Below are 26,108 nucleotides of genomic sequence, written 5' to 3' on the forward strand. Positions count from 1 at the left end.
ACTCCCATTCCTGGTCCTGGCATTCCCCTACACTGGGGCATAGAGCCTTCACAGGACCAAGGACCTCTCCTCCCATTGATGACCTACTAGGCCCTCCTCTGCTACAAATATAGCTAGAGCCACAAGTTCCACCATGTGTTTTCTTTGATTGGTGGTATAGTTCCAAGGGGCTCTGAGGGTACTGTAGATTGTTTTGAGCTAGTATCACCTCTACATTTGTAGACTTGAGAGTGAGTTGATTCCATTAACTCTATCAAAAAGCTTCATGTTTGTAGCCAACGTGACTGGCATGTTTTAATTACTCCAGCTGCTCCACTCTGGGAAATGGCTGGCAGTCAACTGTACACAAGCAGTGAAATATACTTGTAATGAAGGTGAGACAACTAAGAAAAAAAAAAGACTTCACACACATAACTTACGTGAACACATTTATTGCAAGTAGCTCTAAGGAAAAAGCAAGTCAGATATATATATAAACACTATACAGAGTTGCACGGTCGTCTCCCCAAACTGCAAACCAGATGCTTACAAACAAGAAGGTTTAAGGGTATTTACAAAGGAAGACAAACACAGAGCAACTCAAAGCAGGTCTGTGAAGCAGAAGTAGCAGATGTAATGAACTGTTGGTACTGTAAAGCTCTAGTTGTTTTACTGACCAAGTAACTATGTATGACACCAAACTAATGTAGTGCTCACACACACAAATCGTTCCATCGGTATTTTTCTCAGCAGCATGAACTGACCACTGGAAGGCAAGTGATATGTCAGTACACATATTCCATAGATTCTTCCAGCACAATACTGAATAAATTAATTATATCTGTAAACTAAGAAGTTGTGTTTAAGAGATTGCATATGTGTTATGCAGTACCTGTGACTATTTGTACCTGTGACTAATTGTGTGTCCGGCTGTGTATGAGATTTCCATTCATTTATTCAGCAAGTGTGCTATCTCTGTGCTCTACCTTCTGTACCCTGTCTATTGGCAGCCTCCAAACTGAATGAATACATGAACAAAAGTAACACAGCATTTTCCCTCCAATCTTTTCTTGCTTCAATTCTGAACGATTATGACAACTTACTTGAATATAAAATGGTAATAGAAGGCCTGAAGAAAGGCTGCCTAAAGAGTACACTGTTACGATGAACAAAAGCCACACTGCAGTACTGAATTAGGTAAGAACAAGAGAGGAGCCTGAGGGACTGATGAAAGCAAGTGATACTCTAGCAATGACCAGAAACTGGTTCAGTGGCTGGCACTGAAGCCACATCCTCTCCTCAGCACAATTCACTTGGGGGGAAAGGATCACACACACACCCCACCCCATCCCTTTGCTTAATAGGCAGGGAGAAACAATAGAAATCAACTCGGTCCTTTGGAAAGTTAGTTTAGCCACATGTACTAGAAGCCTGCTCAACGATAGAAGCACACGTTCAAAGATGTAGGAACCGAGTGGCAAAGAACTTCAGGTAAGTTTCACACTACTTGAAAGTTGCACGTTAAATGCGAAGCAAATTTTTTTTTTTTTTAAACACAGTTACACACAATAGGTACGTCTATAATCACATGTTCACAGGTACACAAAGGTGTACATACACACAAATGTGTGCACACACACACTAGCACTCACACACTTTTGCAGACACTTGCTCAAACACTCACACCCATCTGTGAGATGATGAGGTTTGCCAGTGATGGTACAAGAGCCAAGAGCTGGGTGCCACCACATAACAAAGCTCTAAGCAAGCTTCAAGACCTTTGTACCTATCCTGTGTGGTCACAACCTGCTGTTATCATATTCTCAAAGGTCCAGGTTCCAAAAATCTTAATTCAGTTTCCATCAGAAGCAAGCAAAAATGGGGAGGGGGGCTTGCTCTGATTTTTCTTCCTTTTAAATTTTGTGCATCTTATATTGGCTCCATTGTCCAGAAAGAAGCAGGGCCTTATAAGAGGTTCCTTTTGGCTTGAGTTTTAGGCATCAGTTGATTGGTTATTAATCTGATAGGTATACACCAATTTCTGAATATGGGTAAGCAATGTCTTTATAGGCACCCTGGGCATCCTGGACATGGGAGGGAGAATGGTTACTGTGGGGAAGCCAAAAAGAGGGGGAGGCAGTTTAAAGAGCTGGAAAGAGGAGGCCCCAGAGAGGCAGAAAGGGTCTTGTGAAATGGATACTTGCCTCTTTGCAGGGATAAATGTAGATTTCAAAATAAAATCAAAACAATAGGCTTGGATATGTTCAATTCGATAGCAGAACATCACCAGGTTCTACACATAGAAGTAGACAACCTGCTCCTTGGTTCTGCCTTTAAAATGCTAGAACAACTCTGTCAAGATATCACTTTAGTTGATGGTTAGTGTTGATAGAATGTTGTAGTCTTGTTAATGAGCAAATTCTGAGATAATTTGCCCTTTAGTCTTGTCTTTAAAATACTGAAAATGTCCTGTCAAGATAGAAGTTCAATTCACATTAACTCCTTGATCAAGAAATGTTTTAAGTATGTGAATGTTCAGCAAAAAGATTCTCCAGATCATACCTACCTTCTCAGTTACATAGATGTCTCTTTGTCTACCATTGTTTAAAGATATTCTCATTGAAAATTCTCCCAAGTATTATAGGATGGCTATATTTACACATTTTTTTAATAGAGGAAAGGGGAAGTGTTATGAGACACTAACTTATAGCATCTCATTCCTTTTAAACAGATACATCAGGGAACCTAGGAAGCAAAGCAAATGTACATTGTGCACATATTTAAGTCAATCAGTGGATGCAGGAGGCAGTCCTAAGAATAAACTCCATTAGCATGCTCATTCAGCCGCCACAGTCTGCTCGTTGACTGGTAGAAATCAAGGCTGCTTTCTATTCAAAAGCTTCAGAATTTTCTTTCTTTTAGGCAGATCTGGAGTAGACAAAGATGAAGTTCTGTGTCACTTCTAAAATGTGTTTGGTTTTGGTGGCAGTGTAATAACTCTAAAAAAAAAAAGATGACAAGACAAAAGTTATTTTAAAAATTAGTGCAAAGAGCTGTCACCCACTCCTTGTTCATAAACAAAAGAAAACAAAACTTGAAGAGGTAGCTGAGAGGCCCGGTGAGGATGCAGCCTTGGCATAGACAAGGATATTTAACACCATGGGCTGCCTGTACACAGAAAACAAGCTAAAAGAATCTGTGGCAAACTTTCTCCAGAGTAGGCTTCAAGTAAAAGATCTTCAATTAACTAGAAGTACCAATTTTTTTCTGATGGCTATTTTGATAAATGCAACAGGATTGAGCGAGCATCAGAGTTACCACCCCTGCCGACTTATTGTAGTTGCTAGTTACATTCATTGTAGGGATCTTTCCTTCAAATTAAAAAGCTTCAAAAGAAGTGAACTAACTCAGAAAGTGTTAAGTTTTCCTGTGAACACTGGGTTTGTGAAGTATTAGGTTTTGTTAGGATAGAGGGTAGGGGGTGTGCATATTAGCAACTCATTTACTTGTGGCTAAATTGAGCTAGGTAGGTATCATGGAATTTTATTTAAATATTATCTACATTTTTTTGACAGAAATGTGATGTTACAAAGGTATCTCACAAATTTAGCTTAATATCTATCTATATCTATATATCTATATCTATATAGATAGATATATCAATGGAATTGTTTCAAATGAGGATTTCTAAGTACTAAGTATCATATACTATGCACTTCATTTCATGCAACTTTGCAGAAATGTATAAATTAAGCTGCCAAGCTACTCAAGAGACAATGCTTGGAATTAGAACCATTTATTGCTATTGGAGTAATTTTTCTCTGCAGTTCTTCCAAAAACTGTATTCATATTTCCATGCCTTCATATAACACTTGCATCAACACTGGGTGAAGAACGAAAAACCTACTAAGACCCAGCAAATGGCCATGTAGTTTCACGTTTACAAATATGTTTGTCAATTCCTGTTCATCTAGGTTAGTACACGGTAACGATGCTTTCCAAACAAGAATAATCCCCAAATAATTTACCTTGCTTTTACAATGCATTATGGGAACCAAAGCCACAGATTTGCTTTTGTAATTCTGTTTCTCTTAGGCCCATATTAAAATGAGTTCACATTTGTGAACATATTCCAAAGAACACCAAAAAGAAGCAATCACAAGATTGCTGAGAAGTGGAAGAAAGCAATTCAGGATTAAACCTAAATCTGAAAAAGTCTACAAAAGGAATATTAAAGAGCTGACAACCACACCATGTGTTCAGTTCCTATTTATTTTTAATAACATCTCATCAACAGAAAAATGAATGGTGATGCTTTCGGGAGTTATCTGATTTGGATCTATTTTTCCATTTGATCAAATAAATGCACCAAGCAAAGAACCAAAGTGAATGAAGGGAAATGGCCTTCCATGATGGATATATGAAAAATATAAAAATTCAAGCATGCTACTTAGCTTAGCAGTCACTGGGTTATATGCAGGTTTCATCTCTTCGATAAGAACAGTTCCCTGTATGAGTTGATAAATAGGAAGTACTGTTCCTACAGCGTGAAAATTAACAGGGAATGCTGCTGGGCTTTACAGTGCCAGTCACAGTATGTCTTTCTTACATTTAATGATAAAACATGCTTTTCCCCATAGTGGCAGTGATTTCCCAAAAGAACTTGTCAAAAGAATCTGGAATAAAAACATGTCACTTGTAAAACTCCATGCTGTATTTTTCATCCTAGGTTGGTTTCTCTACTACATCCCAACCCACACTTGGACTCTTTCACTCTGCTGCCTAGTTACTGCTGATGTGAAGAATGCAAGTTAGTAGAATTTTAATATGTTCAGTCTTCAATTTACAAAAGACATATAGCTCATACAAAAGACCCAGGCTCATTGTTAGTTGAAACTCAGAATAAATGACCTCATAGAAACACTGCTCTGAAAAATGGTCTACACAAGACTCTATTTAACCTCTTCATTTCCTGAACCAACAGAGGAATTGTTTTTGTTATTTTGTCTTTTTTTTTTTTCCAGAGCTGAGGACCGAACCCAGGGCCTTGCGCTTGCTAGGCAAGCGCTCTACCACTGAGCTAAATCCCCAACCCCAGAGGAATTGTTTTATCCAATCATTTCTGTGAGATGCACTGGAGGTTTCAATTTGGAACTCCAGGAAAACAGGTCTTCTAGTCATGATGGATGATAGAACTAATAAGGTCTCCCATAGTCAAAAGATTAAAATCACATTCCCTAGTCACTCATTCAAGGACATGGTGGATGCACATGTGAGTGATTTTCAAGATCACCTGTGGGTATTGTCTTGACTGACATTCTACATTTCAAGTCTTCAAGGAGGAAATCAGTAATCAAATTGAGGCAAACTATAGAACTTTTGAGATCTAAAATTAGATCTAGCTGGGGTGATCACAATTTATGGGGAATAGGATATTCAGCAAATCTTTAAAAGTCTGGAGAGTACCACACATATTGCGGTCAATCTAAGCATGGAAATATCAGCCTGGTTACCTGGGTGCCAACAAATGGTAATGAACCAGGCAACACATCCTCAGAAGTATACAACAGGAATCCCTACAAGGAAAACTGTTGCTTTTAGCTGAGCGCAAACAAGCTGGGGCTGGGGAGATCTAGAACAGTAGTTCTACGTAGGTCTTATAGGATTTCTAGACGGTCCCCACCTTTTCGGTTAGAGAGAAACCAGGTAAGGTAATTTTTTTCCTGAAATGAAGGACCCAAGTCTGGTAAAGGGCATCTTAACAGTACAAGCAATGGTAACTTTTACATTATAAAGAGAGTATATTAGCGTGTAGGGGAAAACAGTGATCACTTTCTCATTTCTAGAAATAAATACTTATGCAGCCATTTTCTATTCTAAAAGCAATTCATTTATCAGTCTGAAATAGAGAAAAAATTATTTAAATCAACTCAAATCAAAACCAGTGTATTTGTTAACATTAAAAGCTCCTAAAATTTTCCCAAATCTAAAATGTCAACCCTATGATTCCACATCTGTGGGCCCAATAATCAATGCAGAGTAGCTGGAGAACAGCTTGTCTGTAAAGCAAGGATAAAATACTTACAATGTTATCAACAGGTTTACAGTTTGCATTTCAATAGTTGTGCCAAAAAACCCAAGTGGATTGCAGTATCTTCACTTCATTGTTCTAAAAATTAATTGCTTGTATTTCCATTTTTCATTCAGTAAATGATCCTCATGGTCTAAGAGGTTGCCAGCCCCTCTAACACCACATACTACCAGTTTTTAATTAGCATTTCACGAAATGTATTTCCCAAGACGACCAATAAAATGATATTTGTACATAGTCTTAAAGCCTTTAAAATGGTGCTAAAGAAAATGAATTTAATTTAAAACAAGATTTAATGTCCCACATAGGAGCTGATTCTCAAGACTTGTGAAATCCACCTGCCTAAAGGCCCAAAGCACCTCCATATGTGCACGGACAGACACACACACACACACAAACACACACCAGCATACATGTCTATAGCACCTTTTTCCCCTATCTGTTTTATTTTATCCTGTTATGCTCACTGTGGTAGTTTAGATTAAAATATGAGATTATAAAATATACAGAAAGAAAAATTAAATTAAAAGGCTTGTAATAGCTGACAAATGCCACTATTAGCAAAGACATAGAAATCTAAATTCAGTTAAAGAAATGACTATTAGTTGGAATTTACTGACTATGCCCTCAATTCACATTCTTCCCTTTCCAATGCTTCTATTTGATATAAATACTCATCACACACACACACACACACACACACACACATACATGCTCACACAATTTGTGTTTGGGAAGTAAGAACAGCTAACTCTTCTCTAGGTACAATTTAAAACATTAAGTTCCAGTTGCGGTCAATGTAATGAAGATCACCTGAGCTCTGACTGATGGTCAACTTAGAACGCTCTGAGAGAGTTCTAACAACATTTGCTACCATCAAATTAATGTGTACTTGTGCTTTTGCTCCCAAAGCTTTCATATATAATAACTTTCATTAATATAAATATGACAAACTAAAACTTGTTTGAAGGTTAGTGCCGTGTGCCAGATGGAGCAGTAGACTGGAAAACAGAGTTCTGAGTTACATTTTCAGTTCTGCCACTTACCTTCATGAACACAGGAAAATTCTTAACTCCAGCGTCACTTTCAGTACTTACCAGCAGTAAAATAATGAATGTGAAAGCACTTTGAAAATTATAAGGCAATCAATCTGTAACTGGAAAGCATTCCCTCAATCAACAAGTTGACATTTGAACAACAATCCATTTAAATTCACACACAGTAATCCTTACATTTTTCCTGCAAGGGCCAGCCATATCTGTTCTAATATAAAGGGGTTTTTGTTTGTTTGTTTGTTTTGTTGTTCGTACTTCATAAACCTGAGATTGTACCCCAAGATAAACGCCTACCAATGACCTGGAAGAATTTTGGTTCATTTTTGGTGATTAGAGACAGGGAAAGAAAGCTAAAGACCCTAGTTGAGTACTTATGAATGTATAATAGTCTGGTGTGCTTAATTAAAGACCTGGCACTAGTTTCAAAGAGATGTTTTGCTCCTAGCTGACATTTTTTATCCTGGAAGCATCAGTCTTAAAATAGAACAAATGCAAATGAATAATGATTGCCAACAACTTTAGCTAACTTAAACTGGGTGAGGTCCTTTTTAATTGTTTAGGTCAAATACTTTATTACTCCAAAAAATTATCTAGATTTGGTGGGGATGGATGTTGAATGCTGCCTAAAATAAGTAAACCATCAATTATAGCTGGAAATTGTCTGCTATCTGGAGATTGTATTCTAGTTATTTACATTAAATAAGTCTAGTACAGTAAAAATGATTTGCCTTCAGCACCTATAATTTATAGCAATGGGACTTGGCAGCAGGACAACGGCAAAATGCTTGGGCTTCCCATGTTGTGATAATGGGAACTAAATTGTCAAAGGCTAATTACTAGTTTTAGCCTTTTAATACTATCATAATATAACTAATTTGAATGACCAATCATTTCATATAATCTACAGCTGCCCATTTCATGCTCCTATGTCTTGAATTAAAATACCAGGGAAATTTACATCCAAAATCACTTCAACCTATCAATTTTATATCAGGGAAAGCATTAAAAGAAGCAAAAAGGCACACAACGGTTTAGGAATAGATGAAGTCATATGGGAGATGACACTCTTCTAAATGCTAATGTGTTCAAAGGCTTGATCATCAAGGAATTGCTTTAAAAATATTTCATGTATCAAAAGAATACATATTCAAGTTATACTCTGGGTGTATCTAATTGGTTTAAACAAGCAACTACAAAATACTTACATGAAGCTTGACTATGGAAAAATAAGGCTATACATTCATCATTTTTATACTTCACAATAGAAGTGGTCTTAATGAATTATAATCTCACTTACATCATAGTAGTAGTTAACAGTCACAACCAGAATACTAATTCTAACTACATAATAATACACACATAATACTGCTCTATGCTAGTTCTAAACACATTCCGTAGATGGAAATTAACTTATTGAGCTTTGTGACTCCTAACATTGTGCCTTTGAGCCTTGTTTACAACACTGTTTCCTAATATGCTGTATTCAATTTTTAAATCCTAGGTAAGAAAATAAAGACAGAACAGAAATAACTGGCAGTTCATCTATAGATTTAGAGAAAAACATGATCAGATTCATTTGACCTGTTTTGAACATTTCACAGACAACACTTTATCAATCCACATTAAAATGCTACCTAAAGTCATTTTCTGCAATAGGTTTTTACAATACCATACCTCCTCCCGTGCCCTTCCATATGATATCTTGTAGTAAATTACATGTCAAATATCTCTTTAGTATCAAGAAATTAGCTAGTTTTCAGAAAAAGTAAATCATTAGTTTAAATGCTTGAATTTTCACTCACTTCTGTATTAAATCATCGACCAAAACAACCTTTGATTTATAAAGTGATTTCATGCTCCAAAATGCTTCCATTCACTTGTCTCAATGTAAGCTCCTGCCTGTCTGTAAGTTACAACCTCAGTGGTGTAGTACCACCATAAAGGTAGGAATTTCCTCAATAAACAATACAATCAGCGCATATTAAATCTCCAAAATAGCTACAAGGTCACTAATCAGTAACTTTTATAAATATAATGGTCATTGAATCCCAATAATCCTCAGAAGTCAGAGTTTATTTGAATATTTGAAGAACAGTATGATTTCACTATTTTTATTTATATATATGTGTGTGTGTGTGTGTGTGTGTGTGTGTGTGTGTGTGTGTGTACAAAGACCAGAATATTGGAAAGTGTAGGCATCATTTCAAAAAAAAAATCACAGGGTCACAAGCAGCTACTCTTTTGATATGGAATTTGACATCAGAGTTGTACACAGTACCTTGAGCAGTTAGACTTCTGCATAAGATCTGACTATGTTCTTGGGAATTGAATTATGACTTTTAAATACATATACCTATGATAGTAATGCTCTGTGTGTGTCCCCCACCCGTGTGTATGCGTTTGGGGGGTTGGTGGGTGGGTGTCTGTGTTGGGGAGGAGCTCACAATTAAAGGGACTTTTGAATGAAGTCCTTCAGCAAGCCAAATCGGCCTTTTGTTGTTTTAATGATCATTCCTTTGGTGTGTCTGTGCTGCAATGTGAGGTTTTGTATGGCAAGTTTTCTATAGCAAGGAGAGAAAGAGGAGGTAGGGGGCTACACCTGCGCTAAATGGGTAGCTTGTAAGGGGATGGTTGTGATCAACCCCAGCTTGTTCTGCTTGATCAAGCACAGTGGGCAAAGATCCAATCACAAAAGCATTCCAGAGAGCAAGCAAAGCAAAACTCTTCAGCAAACTGACTAGTGGACTGAAAACTGCTGGGGACCAACCCCTCACAGGGTTGTTCTAAAGAGAGAAGGCAGGGCAGACCACAAGGGTATCATCTGCAAACATTACTTGAGACTCTCTCCAGACAGAGTTGGGCAATTTTGTTCACAGATTCACTAAGCTTTGTTCTTACAACTCCTTCTCTTCCTTCAGAAAATTAGGCCTTGAAAGTCTCCCACTGCTCCAGGGTTAGCCACCCTGGGTGGGAGCTAGGGGGCCCGTCTTCTTCCACCAGCCTTTTTATCTTGCTTTTTTCCATTTTCCAGAAGACACACCAATGAAATGTTTTATATGCCTTTTAAACCCTTGAAACAATAGTCATATCCATAATCAAGATACCACTACACCCTCTCCAGAGAGGTGGAGGAGGGGAGGTAAAAAAAAAAAAAAAAAAAAAAAAAAAAAAAGAAAAAAAAGCACAGAAAAAATAACTTGTCTTTCCCTACCAATGACAAGAAACGAATACACATGGTTTCTTTCAATTCTGTGTAAAAACAAAATCAGATCAGCACAGAAACACTTTCCAGAGCAAAGAGTCTCTTTTAATCATCTGGGNAAGACACACCAATGAAATGTTTTATATGCCTTTTAAACCCTTGAAACAATAGTCATATCCATAATCAAGATACCACTACACCCTCTCCAGAGAGGGGGGGGGGGGGGGGGAAAAAAAAAAAAAAAAAAAAAAAAAAGCAAAGGAAAAGAAGCACAGCAAAAATAACTTGTCTTTCCCTACCAATGACAAGAAAGGAATACACATGGTTTCTTTCAATTCTGTGTAAAAACAAAATCAGATCAGCACAGAAACACTTTCCAGAGCAAAGAGTCTCTTTTAATCATCTGGGGTTTTATGCATCTACTCCCCATTCAGCTGACAACCAAGTGTTAACCTTTTAGACAAACCACAGCAAACTAGTCAAACAGTGACTGCCTTTTAGAAAGTAAATATGTCAATAGTTGGCTTGTTAACTGCTGAACTCTCTGCGTTCTCTTTCAACCACTGTGCATAGGTTGAGCACACATAGAAAAGTAGCTTTTAGTTGTAGGCTGGAAAGTGAGTGTGCATAGAACCCAGTATCTGAAGAAGTTAGGGAAGGGGAAGTACTTCTGAAAGCATCCTCCTGCTGTGGTTGCTATGGGTCTTTACTTTTAACCACTCTTAAGAAGTTAATGCAATGTTTAACAATTGGCTCACTCAGATAAACATATGGGTTATGTAAAAGCTAATGTTTTCGCAAAGGCCAAAATATATATCATGTGAAAAATTAAAAACATAATTCTACTCTCTCTAATAACACTAGGAAATGATCTAGCAGGTCACTTATGCTAACAGCATCCCAACTAACGCATCAACTCACTTATTAATCGATTCCAATAACTAAAGGAATTTTAATTATAAATTCACCAACCTCATTTCGGAGAGTGGTCACTTCCTGTAGTCTCGTCTGGCAAAGTCCATTCTCACGTAAATGTCGTCGTCATCATCGTCGTCGTCCTCAGAATCCGCTCTCTCTTGGGGTCTCAGCACCCAAATCTGGCGAGGTGGCGGCGGGGGAGCCGCTGCGCCGGCGGCCAGGTCCTCACCTCGGGCCTCGTGGTTAAGGGCTCCAGGATTCCAGCCTGCCGCAAGGTCCTGGAATTCTCTTACAGCCTGGGCACCCGCAACAGGTTGGAACCCGCGAGCGGAGGCGGAGTCAACTCCTGCCGCAGCGCGGAAGCCTGCAAAGACGTCGCCAATGCTGGGGGCCGCTGCGAGCGCAGAGACCACGGCTAAAGCCCGGCTCACTGCCAAGAGAGGCGCCTCAGCTGGTGCAGCAATCACCGCAGAAGCGGCGGGAAAGTCTCTGTCCAAGCTGTCAGTCGGGAAAGCCGAGACAGCGGCTCCAGTGCTGGCAAATAAACTTTGGGAGCGGCTTTGTGGGCGTCTTCTCTCCTGAGCTTCCTCCCGCCGCAGCCTAGCTACAGGTGGCGGTTCAGAGCATCGACCAGGAGAGAGAGAAACGTCCATACAGCACTCAGAAAATGGGTCGACGACATAGATTTGACCTGTTTGAGCATCATAGCAAATGGCACTGTCAGCAAAAGACATGGCTGGTGTCATAGCCGGGTTGAAAATAACTTCAATGTATTCTCCCGCTTCCACAATGCTACCTATAGCACTGCCTGGGAAGGGCCACCTAGTACCGGCCAGAGGGATGGAGTTGGCACCTGGTAGAACTCTTAAAAGATCTGAGAGGCGGATTGTTGGATTTGGGAAGGGCACCCCGAATTCAACATTCAGGTAGCCAGAAAAAGCTGTGGGTGCGGGGTCAGTAATTACGCCCCGCATGTCTGGCAGTCCTTGAGCAGAGGAAGGTAGCACAAGGCGCTCTCTCTTAATAAAGTCAATGTTGATATAGTCACGGGAGCTAGCAGCTTCTCTCTGCTCCTGTGTGGGGTTTAGCGGTTTGGCCTTTCCTTGACTTTCTTTTGCAATAAAAGGAAGGTGGTTAGGTTCCTTAGCCTTGTTCATTGGGGTCACATCATCTGAAGGCTTTGCAGATGACCCCTTATCTTCAGGTTTTGAGAATGACGCCTCAGTTGAAGGCTTTGAAGACACAGTTTTGGTGCCCAGGCTAAAGGGGGCTTCTTTGTGTAGACCGCTCCCCAGGAATTTCCCAGGTAACATAGGAACATACTCACTGTGGTCACTCTGTCCCAAAGGTGAACTCTGAATAGGACTTGGCAGAGAGAAATAAGAGCTCCAGCTTTTGGAGGAAGAGCCTCCCTGCGCATTGGGAGGATTTTTAGGAATCGCACCTGCTCCGGGAGCCATAAACATGTAATCACTGTCACTGTCATTGTCCTTTGAGTCATCCCCTTTATTGGTGTCCGGTGCTTTCGGAGCACTTGGCACAGGTGGTGGGGGGCTCACTCTGGGAAACATCATCATGTACCCCCTGGAGTCTTCAAAGGGTGACCGAGAGTGGCGCTTTGTTGAAGCAGAGGAATTTTGAGGAGCCATTGGCATATAATCACTGGAACACGCAAGAGGAGCAGCCACCCCTGGTCTCATTGGCACATACGGGTCATCCTCATCTTCATCGAAAGCTCTGGCTCTGTAAGCCCCCCGGGGAACACCTCCTGGGGTCTCCATATCTCTCACCTCTTTGGCTTCTTTGCGTTCTTTTGTGCCTCTGTCTGCGCAAAAATAAAGTCGGAATCTTCCCCCAGACTTCCCTTTGCCACCAGTTGCTCCAGCTGCTGGCGGTGGCGGTGGGGGTGGAGGCAGTGTTTGCTGCTGCTTGCTTTGAGTGAATTTACCAAAGTAGGATCTTTTCTTCACAGATTTTCCACGGTCACCATCGTCAGAATTTTTCCCACTTCCTGAGTTCTTGCCACCACCTGAGCCATGACCATCTCCAGGTCTCTGGCCACCGCCTGAGCCATGGCCACCTCCACCTGAGCCATGGCCACCTGCTGTGCCCTGGCCATTTCCTGAACACTGGTTTCCTCCTCCGGCACCCTGGCCTCCTGAGCCCTGGCCACCTCCAGATCCCTGTCTCCCACCTGAGCCCTGGCTACTGGAACCTTGGCCACTTGAGCCCCGTCCCCCTCCTGAGCCCCGGCCATTTCCTGAGCCCCAGTTGTTCATAGGTATGTAATCACCTCGGTTTCCTTCCTCATGCTCCTTGTCTTTTTCTTCAGTGTTGCCAGAACTGGAACCGGAGGCTTCACGGGCTCTGTCGTTGGGAACATCTTCAGGCTGTGGGATCCGTCCCGGGCTAGGTGCAGAGCGTCGGAAAAGGCTGGGTGGTACTGACGCGGCTCTCCTGGACCTGCGGGCTCTGGGCAGGTGCCCTGTTCCTCGCCTAAAGGGAGGCGGAGGCTCTCTGGGTGAGATGAAGCGCCTGGTGAATAGCATCTCTTCCCTCTCACGGATAGCTCTGAGGCGGCAAAACTGCTCCAAGCCGTATCTTCTGAGCCAGCCACCAGGCTCCAGCGGGAGCAAGCCCAGGTGCCTCCTAGTGGACAGCAGGGTTAACAGGTGGGCGCCAATACTGATGCTGTAGCTGCGGCATCGGGCTCTGTATTCATCTGCGCACAAGGCTCTCATCTTCTCCAGAAACAACTCATGCATATTTTGGGCCACCACGGAGTCATCCACTTGCATCCACAGCTCCCCCGGACCTATGACAGTGGATCTGCCGACTTCCAAGAAGAAGTACTGCTCCGAGTGCCCACAGCGACGAATGCTCAGCAGCTGGACGACCACACTGGCCACTTCGGTATTGAGCCTTACAAACACTACCTCTTCGTCGGTAAGACACAGCCGGAACACGCCGCTCAGCTCTTTTCTGTGCCCCAGCCCCCTGGGTTTCACTACTACCTGCCACACATCTTTGTAGAAGGGTGGCTCCGCCGCCGCTGCGGCCGCCAGGGCTGCCGGCTCTCCGTCCGGCAGTGCGCCTAGCGTGCCGCAGCGGCGGCGCTTGCTCTCGAGGATGAGGCGGCTGAGGAGCAAGTACCAGCTTTCTTGTTCCGACTCGTTCTCGGCCACCATCGCGAAGTATTCGTCCTGGGTAAAAAGGGCAATGAGGTGTCGGTACCTGGCATCGGCGCGCTGGCTCACGGAGAAGCATTGGTACAGGATGATCACGCGCCGCGGTGGGATGAGCGCGGGGACCGCAGCACCGGAGGCGGCCGCCTCTGCTGCAGCCGCCGCGGCGCGGACACTGTGCCGGAACTTCCTGGCATTTCGGTAGTATTCGAGTCGAGCTGGAGCGTCTGCGGTCTCGAGTTTGAGCACGAAGTAACGCCTATGCCCATGCTTCTGCTTCCTCAGGTAGCCGCGTTTGCAGACTTCATCCCCGACGGGGAGGTCCTCCTCTTCGGATTCCGAGTCTGACCGGGAGCCAGTGGCTGTGGAGAGCCACATGGCTCCCGGACAGGACGACCCGGTCCCAATGAGTGCGGTCCGGGTTCCCGAGGAAAGGAGCGGGGTGGTCGCCACTGCTGCTAGAGCTGCGGAGGCTGCTGCTGCTGCTGAGGCTCTCAGTCTCCTAAGCGCTTGGTGGCCAGAGAAGGAGCAACTCGCCATGGTGATGCACGGTGGTTTTAAGGTGAGCGGAGGGGAGGGGGGGCTCGAGAAGGGAGGGCTTTGGGGGGAGAAGAGGCAGTCTCCCCCTGTCTGCCCGCCCCAGACCCCTCCCGCCTAGGCCCGCGTCCCCGCCCACTTCACTGGGCTCAAGGCAGTGGGCAAAACAACACGTGACCGTCGCCTCACGCGGCAGCTCGCACCACAGGCAGCTACCCCAGCGGTGGAGGGGCGCAAGCGGCCACCAGTAAAGGTGTGCGTGGGATGGGGACCTGGAGCCAGGGAAGCAGGGCCATCTTCAAAGCGGCAGAGACCCTTTGGGAGAATCTAAGGACGTTTGGTTCAAGGCAAAACCGACGGGAGGAGGCGGGGCTCTCTAACCACACCAGTCTTAGTCCTGAGTACCAGAAGGATGGGGTGGAGGGTAGACGTGAGAGGTGGAGGACAGAGCGGCCAGTCACCGGGACAAGATGGGTTGCCGCAGCCCACACCCATTTGGCTGGAGGGGTATAGAGGTGTTGGGAGGGGAGGGGGCAGGCAGAGCACCGGATGGTTTGTTTGTTTATTTAGGAAGCCCGGGGACCAGGTGAAATCGCTGCAAGGCTCTGATTGGTTAGGATATGAGCCAATGGGAGGGTCCAACAAGGGGGTGGCCCTGAATACATTAGTTTAGTGGAAGGGGGGAGTTGGGGGATGAGGGGGCGTGGTTGGGGTCCCAGAGAGGGGCTTCTCAATCTGCTTGTCTCTGGATCAGGCTGTAAACAACCCTCGGAAAATAGCTGTTAATGGTGGTGATAAATTCCTGAAAATCCTAGAGCCGCGGTGACCCCTCTGCCAGGAGCCCTTTCTCTTTTTCCCTACAGCTCACATTTTCCCTTCCGATCATCGCAGTTTGCTCTAGTTCCACCCTCCTCTCACTTTGAGCTGTGCTTCTTAGCAGAAAAAGGCAGTTATCTCTGGAAACGTGGTAAGGACCTGGGTCCTCAGACCTGCTACACACCAGGCTGCACACCAGGCTGCACACGCCTCCTCGCCCTCTCCACCCCTGACAAAAGCCAGGGACTCCAAAGACTCGGGAATTACGGCGATGCCTTCAAAATTAACGCTGTCCGTACACAGAGTGTATTTCTAGTCCACGAAAACAGGTTTGCTAGATGTGATGTTTCTATTTGATTGATGACGACTATAAAAGTACAAATTTGGGGGCCTGCGAAATATACAGCCATGTTGGAAAAAGCCCGACTTGATTCTTTCTGAAAAACAATATTGAGCTGTCAAGATATTCCCCCCACATCCCAGGGCAGTACTTTGAACTGTACTCTTAAAGAATTAACAAATAGGAACTTTCTTTTTCCTTGAAGGAGACCGGGAAACTTTACGAAAAAGAAAAGCTCTTATCTAGAACAAAGGACTGTATGAATATATACCCTTGAATATATTTTGCATCCTTTACTTCAGGAAGGTCTTTGCTTCATTTCAGTTTACAAATGATATCACAAAAATAATGAATTTACTGCCTCCCTTCTTGAAGAAAGTGCCGGAGTGTAAGGTGTAAGTGCAACCTTCTAAAAACTGTCCTCTCCTCTCCTCTCCTCTCCTCTCCTCTCCTCTCCTCTCAGTCTCTGCCTTGTCTCTGGCTCTCTCATCTCAGACAGCGACAGGTTGAGATGTTATTAAAGTATCAAAGAAGCGACTGCATTTGAAAAGAGGGATAGAGGAACACATAGCATTTCTCTTTCAGAGAAAGGAATGTCAGTTTACTTTTCCTATCGTAGATACTGCAAAGGGGAAATATTTATAAATCCAACAGCAAAATAGGCAGGGATACATCATAAAAATAGACTCCATCTCCTTTTTTTCTTAAGAATTCTCTTTGTTAGCAACAGAAGAACTACATTACAATAGATGGCACTTTCCTGATGTTCAGGTTTAGAGTGGGGGAAGTGGTTTTATTTGGGCCCCAAAGATTAGGAACAGTCATTAACATGTCTTTTGCCTCCAGCCAGTGTATTCACAGGTGCTAGAAACAACTGTGCTTTTGGAAATGGGCTGGAGGCAGGATGAATAAGGGGCTGAAAGCAGCATGAATGTGAATGAACTGGGGTTGCTACCTACAGGTTTCAACTGCTCCATTACATATGTACAAGGTTAAATGCACTTAAATTCAAAACGATCATGGATACATTAATTTGAAGTTATAACATTTATACCTTTATAAATTCACGGTTTTGCTTCTGATAGAATTGTAAAAAAAAAAAAAAGACAATGCATTTGAAAATACTGTAACTTAACATTTAAAAATATATCAAATACATTAAGCCTCTTGTTAAATAAAATTTGGAAAATAATGAACAAATTCAAGAATCCTTTGTCTCTACCACCTGTGTATAAAGAGTTTCTACATGGAGCAATATAGACTTACATGAAATTTTGGTACATTATTCTTTTCAATCAGCACTATAAGGTAATACTTTCCCATATTTCTATGATACCCATACAGTTGTGGTAAAACAATATATTCTCTGTTCTAAGGTATGTTGCTATAATTAATCATTTACAGTATTGTAAATAACACTCCAATTAATATCTTGAGTCTGCTTTAAAATGTTTAAGCCATTATCTTTGCAGACTGGAGACTAGAATTACTGGGGTAAAATAGCAATAATTCATACATAATTTTAAAAGTATTTTATTACTTTATTCTTCTACTACATTATTTGTTGTTACATATTCTTCAATTAAAAAAATCCTGATATACAAAATGCTATGCCACTGTTATAATTTTAATTTTGTTTGTCAGTAAGGTAAAAAAAATGCTTTATGTGTGTGTCTGTCTACCCACTATGTTTTGCCTTCTATGAAACATCTTTTTAAATCCTTGGATTTATCTATTGGATTCTTATTGTACATATTGATTTGCTTATATAATAAATATTTTAAAAATTGTCATATTTATTTCAAGTTTTGTTCCTCAGCTGGTGATTTTTTTAAAAATCACATTAAACTTGATTCCCTTCTGTTCAAAGAGAGTTGTCAATTGTAGTCACCGTGTTTTGTAGTGCAGGCTAACAGAGAGCTAGCTATCAGAACCCCTTCTTATCATCTCTTTAAGAGATCATATATCTGACCTTGTATGCTTTTTTAAAGGAAAAGCCACGTTAGTTTTCATGTCAGTTAATTAGTAGAGAGAATCTATGCTACACTTTATATTTCATTCTGAAATAATATGACCGTAGTCTCTGCTGTAGATGGAACCGGTGTATTAAAAAAAAAAATAAGAGTAAAAATAATTTAAACAACCACAGAGCAAGGTTAACTGTGCTGATCACTTTGTTCCCAAGGTATATTATTTGACTATAGCAAAGTGAAATTAGAGCTATAGTGAGATGTTTCATGCAGGGCTTTCTTTTGTATGTTTCTTACAATAGAAGCAGTTCTGAAAGCATGAGTCCTGGTGAGCAGAAAGAATATTTGACTCGAAGAGCATCATTTTCTTCCCATAGGTCAAGAAAAGCTCCCATGTCCTAGAGTTGTTCCAGCACAGAAGCTTTTGGGAGAGACCACCATTACTGAAACGCAGCAGATGCTGCAGCTTGTCTGGCATATATTTAAACTTTCATCTTCCTGGACAACTTAATGATATAGAATAGTTGTTTAGTTTAGGTCAGGTTTCCATAGGCAAAATAAAGCACAGGCTTGGCACAGATATCTCAGTGGTCCAGACAAAAGGTGTTTAGCCTGAACTTCCACTAATGCTCTCCTCTCCTTTGCCTGTATGTTGTATCTTAAGGTTTTTTTCCTTCTTCTTCTTCTTTGACATGTTGCTAAAGAAAGCCAAAGTTGCCTTGCATGTCAATTCATCAGTACCTTTAAATTTGGCATCTAAACTGAGTTTGATACACATCTTCTAAAAGTAATAGATAAGATATAATAATATCTACAATAGTTCATATTTCATTAACTAGCTTAGGGAACCACATAAGCAATGCAGCTAGTATTTTACATCTAGAAAGCAAAGGAAATGGATAAGCCATTGTGGTATCTTTATCCTTCCAGTAAAAAATTTACATTTAATGGGATTTGCTTTTTTAAATGATTTCCTAGTTACCTCGTTATAAAAACGTGATCATTCAACTGACTCGTCACCATAGTAAAAGTTCACTCTTCTCTTATCCACATGATTATCAGCATTCAAATTCTAAGTTGTACTAAAATAAAAGTAGCTGATTAAAATGTGAATTTACTTAGCTGAAAATTTGAACTGTTACATCAAATATGAACAGCTTCAAGAGACATTATTCAAGAGAATAAAGCATAAGAAATTACCAGCATAATAGAGCTATTATTCTTGCCCAATGTACAAATTATCCTGTAATTATTAACTCTCATCTTTGTGAGCTAATGTCCAATTATGTAGATCAAAATGTGGTAGGACTCTTGATGCTCAAAAATGATGCTAGTGATAATGATTAATTTCACTATGTTTGAACATAAATAAAGCCATGCGTGATGAACATGCTTTCTCCACTAAGCAGAAATAAGGGCTCTCGCCTCTCTTTGCAGATGATGGCTCTGCCGCTCAGGGTTTTTTTTTCTTTTTTTTTCTTTTTTTTTTCCCCCTCTCAAAACCTCTACTGAGGAAAACAACAGTGAAAAAGCCTGCCTGCTACACACAGCACAGGCCTGTTTTCTGCTTTTGTTTCCTAGCAGTCTGCGGCTAAAGTAATTAGAGCAAATATGTGGTTTAATTAGGCTCCTAAAGCTGCCCTGTTATCTTAGGAGTCAACTGAAAATTAACTCTGTTCACAATTAGGCATTCCTTTCCACTTCCAAAAGGGAAAAAGTTTTATTTGTAAATTGCTTAAGTGCATTAAATGTCAGAACAATGAAATAGGATAGATTTCACATAAATGTAAATGATTTCACACTACATACTTTGTGATCTTGATACAAATAACAAACAGCACCGGTCCCTGCTATTACAATGTGTCACAAAACATGAATTCATAATTCTCCATTTGTCTTCAGAAGTTCTGTTTCTTCAGCAAATACGATCGCTTCTGTTTCTTCAGCAAATACGATCGCGTATTGGCAAATGTGTTTTTTTTTCTTTAAGATTCATGATTAAATGAATGGATTCTAAGTTTCATTTTCATTTTGATAAACATGTTGCTTTGTTGTCCAGGCTGCTGTTAAATTCCTAGTCTCGAGTTGTTCTCCTGTTCGGCCTTCTAAGTGGCTGAAACTACATTTGTGAACCCAGTGTGAGCAGTTCAAATTTGCTAAGCAAATATCACAGACCTGAATTTTCTTTTAAATATTAAGGGAAATATATGAAGAGAATATGCATTAGGTTTAATGTGGATTGCTCTTTCTCACAGGATCCTGTATCTACTAGGATTTTCCCTTCCATTCTCTCTTCAATCCAACTATGACCATCTCCTAATCTTCTTAAGCATTGGATATTGATAATGTTAAGGATTTAGTTGATATCCATAGATATAGTCTAATCATTATTAATGACAGTATTAAATGACAGAAATACCTTTCTGCCACTCAGTAAGTATATGTTCTCTCAAAATGTTCCCCTCCTCTTGCCCACCTAATTGACCTGGTACTCCAGCCCTTCCTTGTTCTCTCCCATCTCTCCATTATCCAGCATCTGCAAGGGTGACTATTAGTACTATTACTGCTGACACTCTAGGGGACTTGAAAGCCTCCTGAACTCAAAATTTGACAGCATAAATTCTGGTAGGTCGACTAACATTTTGCAGCTTGACAGGTGGTCAAAATGACCTTACCTGATTGTACACGAAGCCTTGAAATTGAAGCATTGGTGTGGACCATCAACTTTTTGAAGACTAAAACTATGCCATTGTTGAGTATCTCTACTATCTAAAGAATGACTGACAACATGATTTCTTTAGGGATGGTAAGAAACCAATGAGTAGGGAAAGGGTGGGGTAAAGGTCCAGGAAACAGAAAGAAATGAAGGGAGAAGAGGAGAGGAAGGAAAGAAACGCCACAGATGGTTTAGATGGCCAAGTCATTTGTTAATACTTCCCAGGCTCTCCGTGACTCAAACTTTACTTTCCAATCTCTTCCTCCACAAAGGAATCAACCCCACTTTCTTCTTTCATCTATCTGGGTAAGTGAGTATTTTTTCACACATATATTTCTTTCCTATATTGAGATTTTTGTCAGAAACCTCAAAAAATATTTGTACTCCTATATTTTATTTCTTGTCTAAAGGTCCACTGGGGAACAAAGAGAAATTCCAAACCCAACATTGCAAGTGATAAATATAAAATTAATACTGGTCATAAGCCCCCATCAAGAAGAATCACTTATACAGTCTCAACATTATATTTCTTTCCCATTTTCTCACTAAACTGTGAACTCCCCATCTTCCCACATATTCTCAATGTATGCTCCTTTTGCATTCCTAGTGCTAACACCTGCCCAAGCACACAGTTGAGATCCTCAGAAAATAATTATTGCATGAGTAAATGAAAGTGAAAATGATGTATGTGGAAGTTCAGAGAAGCTTCAAGGACTGAAGTTTTCTAGGAAGTGATCCATTTCAAATGCTCAACTGCAATATCCCTCAGTGTGTTTTAATTAACTCTGTTCTTGCTAAGCAAGACTATTCAAAAATGTTTCCATATATACATTCTAAACCTATTTCATAATCATGTTATCTTTGTGTGCCTTCTTCCTACTACATTTTATGGCAATTATGCAGACAAAATTTTCAAATATTATGACCTCTATGAGTTTCACTTTGCAAACCCATATAACTCAGCAATTACTTATAATGTTTCTGACAGTAAAATGTGTTCTACCTACCAAATAATATCTTAAGAACTATTTTTGATCACCAACCAAAGAGTACACACAAAGGGATTCATGTCTCCAGCCACATATGTAACAGAGGACAGCCTTGTCGGACATTAATGGGAGAAGTGGCCCTTGGTCCTGTGAAGGCTCAATGCCCCAGTATAGGGAAATGACAGAGCAGTGAGGTGAGATCCTGGAATTATAGACAGCTGTGAGCTGCCATGTGGGTGCTGGGAGTTGAACTTGAGTCCTCTTATCTACTAAGGCATCTCTCCAGCCCCAGAAATCGTTTTTAAAATTCATGTTACAAATCAGGTTTGAAAGTTTTCAGACATCTAAGTTGAATTTTTGGTCAGAGAGTCACTCTACAGGCTCTTGCTAAAAATGAAAGCAAGACTCAATGGCCAGTATTTAAGAAATGTCTTTAGTTAAGAAATGTATTAGTTTTAATATAAATTATTTTATGAGGATCAATCTCAATGTGAATTGAATGTCTAAAAGTTAAAATGTAATCATTTATGACATTTGGAAAAAATATAGATATTTTGGGCCACTGTATTTCAATGTGCCTCTTAACTTTTGCCTATCTTCCTTCAGCTACGGCTAAGTGCTACTGTTTCATGAGGATTGTACAAGTATGATTTATCTTTGTTTTATGGGTTTGAGTACTCACATGTTCTTTCCTTTATACACAAGGATTAGTGCTCCTCTCAACCTTCATCAGAGAAAATTATTTTTGCAGTAGGTGATAATTAATACAGAGATGCATAACTGGTCAACATGCATAGAGTTAGAGACCATGGAAAGCCTCCCTCCAAACCTAACAAAATGAAGCAAACTAAAATCCCATCATAAATGAGGAGGGATCATGAGAAACTAGAGAATGACTTCTAGGGGATAGAGAGGCAGTTTCTTTCAGGCAGACAGCCACAGAGAGGCTATGCATGCTTCAGCAGATAACCCCACACCCATGAACATCCAGGTAGAAATAAGTAGACTCGGGGTGGGGGCTAATAAATGAAAACAGAAAATTGGGAGTTGCAAGGAGGGATAAGGGAAAGTGGAGGAGGAAGTATGGATTTGATCCAAACACAATGTGTGAATATATAAAATTCTCAAACTGAGATGTTGTGTCCGGCCAGCAGATCACAGCCTGGGTTCTAGCCTGGAAAGACATTTTGGAAACCTGGAAGAGGAGAAGGGCTAGGCGGGCGAGAAAAGATGCAGCTAAGACAGGCATTCTGATCAAAGCTCAAGTTTACTATTCCAACAGGCAGTTATTAAGGAGGGGAAGCGGGGCCGATTCCCACCAAATAGTCCTGGGGACCAGTAGCAGGGTGACCACATGTATGGCTCCGAACAGCAAAGCGGCAGGTTCCAGCAGTGGGCGTGGCAGAACGATTGACCTACAAGCTCCATCCAGGTGTAAACAGTGGAACCATTAAGGCTGGGGGAGGGGAGGCTACACTGAGAGAGAGAGAGAGAGGGAGAGGGAGAGGGAGAGGGAGAGGGAAGTCACGTGCCTTCAAATGTTTCTAACACAGATAGAAATAACTGAATAGTTTCCAGGTTCTGTATATTCAAATTGTTCCACATTTTGCATGACTGGCTCTGGGAAAGTCTTGTTAGGACATCTGAGCCAAACTTTTAACATTTTAAAATTTATTTGTTATTATTCTTTGAAATTATAATTATAATTGCATCACTTTCACCTCCCTGTTACTTCCTCCAAACCTTCCTTCTTGCTCTCTCTCAAATTCATGGCTATTTTTACTTTCGTTGTTTTATACATATATATATATATATATATATGTGTGTGTGTGTGTATGAATATTCCTCATTATAGAAATGCAACCTGTTCAGTTTGTATAATGTTACTCATATGTGTATCTCCAAGGCTGACCATTTGGCGTTGGATAACAAATTGATGTGCTCTTCCTTCGGATAGACTATTTCTCCATATTCAGCTTTCATTCCTTAGGTGCCTGTAGGGTTTTTTTGTTTGTTTGTTTTCTCCACCATACCTGGCTGCCTGTAGTTCTTTGTGTAGGGTTGAGGTCTCCTGGGCTTTCTCTCTTCCATGTTAACAAGTCTATTGTTGTTGTCCAACTTGTTCAGCTTATATTTAGGCATCCATGTTGGTGAGGCTTCATGGGTGTAACTTCTGATATTTCTAGTAAATAGCATTCTACTGCAACCAAATCAAACTTGTAATACTTGGAGACCTGGTCATATGAAGTACACCAGGGAAAGTGTCGGAATGTGAAAGAAAATAAATATGGAGAAACTAAGCTGAAACACAAAGGACTTGGCAGGATTAATAAGAATCCACTGGAGGGATTTATTTATTTATTTATTACAAAAGGTTACTTTCTAAAACTCTCTTTGCAGTAATCATAATGGATACAATTTTCAGGAGTGCTTGAAAGCTTTCCAGTCCTGTCCGCATCTACTATTTCTCCACATCCTGTTATACATACCATTTTCTCCATTAAGTAGAAAGAAAAGTTCACAAAATGTTGAATTTACTGAGGTCATGCAGTCAAGAGGCACAAGCAGAACTTTCTCTGGGTTGACCTGACTCCAAACCATATCCTCTCTATTCTTCCTCTTTGTACAGCAATCATTTCTCTGGTATTCAACTGTCCACTTCATGTTCTAATCAACCTTTGAAGCTTTCATCTCAAGAAGAAAGGACAAAAGAATTCTCTAGGATGCACTTAATGTTTTCTTCGCAGAAAAAAAAAAAAAAGAGTCTCATGGATCTAGAGAAAATGTTGAGTGTTCCACTTAGGGGAAATCAGATTCACAATAGTTTTTTTTTTTTTTTTTTTTTTTTTTTTTTTGGTACAAGTTGAGGTGCATTCAGTGTAGCTAATGCTGTTTTCCAGAACTTTGATTATTGGTCATGAAAAATATAATACAACAAAGTAGAAAAAGGTTAAGGTAGATGCACACCAAATAGAGTACAATACTTAATACAAGAAAACATTGCAAAATGGAAAGCTCTTTCCAGTAAGTCTAATGTAACCAATTACCAGGGAACGCTTTCCATAGAAATAGTATTAATAATAGATATACCTAAACAAAAAGACATGTCTTCAAGAACAGACACAAAAACATGGAGCATGATTTGGGAACATACAAGAGTACTATTTCCCAGCAAGGCTGCATCTAAGTTTAAGTGCACAATGAATTGAAGCGCTAACCAAATCCATTTGCTTTGTGATCCTCAGGATTGATGTGGGAAATCAAATGACTGATGGAAATATAACAATCAGCATCTATCTTGACAATAACCAAAATGAACAAAGTGACCCTAAACAAGTACTCCTGTGGCTCTGGCTAGATCCTCCAAAATGCTGTAAATGCTGGAGGTCGGCGAGACTACAGAAAGTTGGAAGTCACAACCTATGCCACACAATCTTGTTCCAAGTATACAAACTATTAAAAACCATATAAATACAAGTGTAACATACACTGTCCTCATATCTTCAATATGGATTCAGAGACTGGTATGAGTCTCGGGAAGAAAACTTCACTTGGCTATAAAATAATTCTAAGTGTTGAAGAGAAAGGGGGGATAGCTGTAGCTCATGTTTCCTATGGATTTATCAAAGGAAAATGAGATGACCTTGCATTTTTTTCTTTAATTTTTTTCAAATGACAACAACAATCATCTCTTAGTTTTGAAATCATTATATCCACAAGTCTGAGCCACGTGCTTTCAGCAGAGACAGCTCCAGCTCCAGGTGTGCATCATAATTGTCTGAAGTCAATCAGGATATTCTATCCTCCTGGCTTTAGTGACTGACTTAAGAGTGGGCATGTAACCCAAGCCTAAGCCAATTACTACATCTTACTCCTCAGGGCCCAGTAATTAATTTGAAGTAGATAAAAGATTCGGTCAGAGTAAACTACTGCACACTCTCTCAAAATGCATAGACTGGTGTATTCTAGCTGGTAGAGTAGTATGAGGAGTGAAAGCTTTATAACCATTTTAAACAAATCACATTTGTGGTGAAACAAAGTTGGATCAATGCTATGTGTTCTTTGGGGTTAGCATGGGCACCACTGATTGGGACTAGAGTTGAGATTCAGAGTGAATCTGGATCCTTGTTAACACCACTAAAACACTAGACCAATCCTTGCCTAAAGCTATTATCTGGCACTTTTCAGTTCAATAAGCTAATACATTTTGTTTATTGTTGTAGACAGCTTAATGTTATTTTTTAATTGCTTAGAGCAGATGAAATCCTATGCGATGGACGAACACTCCAAGAGCTCATAATAAAATAAAG

General features: G+C 40.7%; 1 protein-coding gene across 1 annotated transcript; it reads right to left on the reverse strand.

The window, feature by feature from the left end:
- Positions 1 to 415: 415 nt before the first annotated feature.
- On the reverse strand, positions 416 to 15,057 carry Irs4 (insulin receptor substrate 4). The gene is made up of 2 exons (XM_021154095.1): positions 11,300 to 15,057; positions 416 to 2,978 (listed from the first exon to the last, which is right to left on the reverse strand). Exon 1 carries the CDS (start codon positions 14,968 to 14,970, stop codon positions 11,317 to 11,319), a length of 3,654 nt encoding a protein of 1,217 aa, XP_021009754.1. The 5' UTR covers positions 14,971 to 15,057; the 3' UTR covers positions 416 to 2,978; positions 11,300 to 11,316.
- Positions 15,058 to 26,108: the final 11,051 nt, after the last annotated feature.

Source organism: Mus caroli, chromosome X (genome assembly GCF_900094665.2).
Source record: "Mus caroli chromosome X, CAROLI_EIJ_v1.1, whole genome shotgun sequence".
NCBI classification, from domain to species: domain Eukaryota; kingdom Metazoa; phylum Chordata; class Mammalia; order Rodentia; family Muridae; genus Mus; species Mus caroli.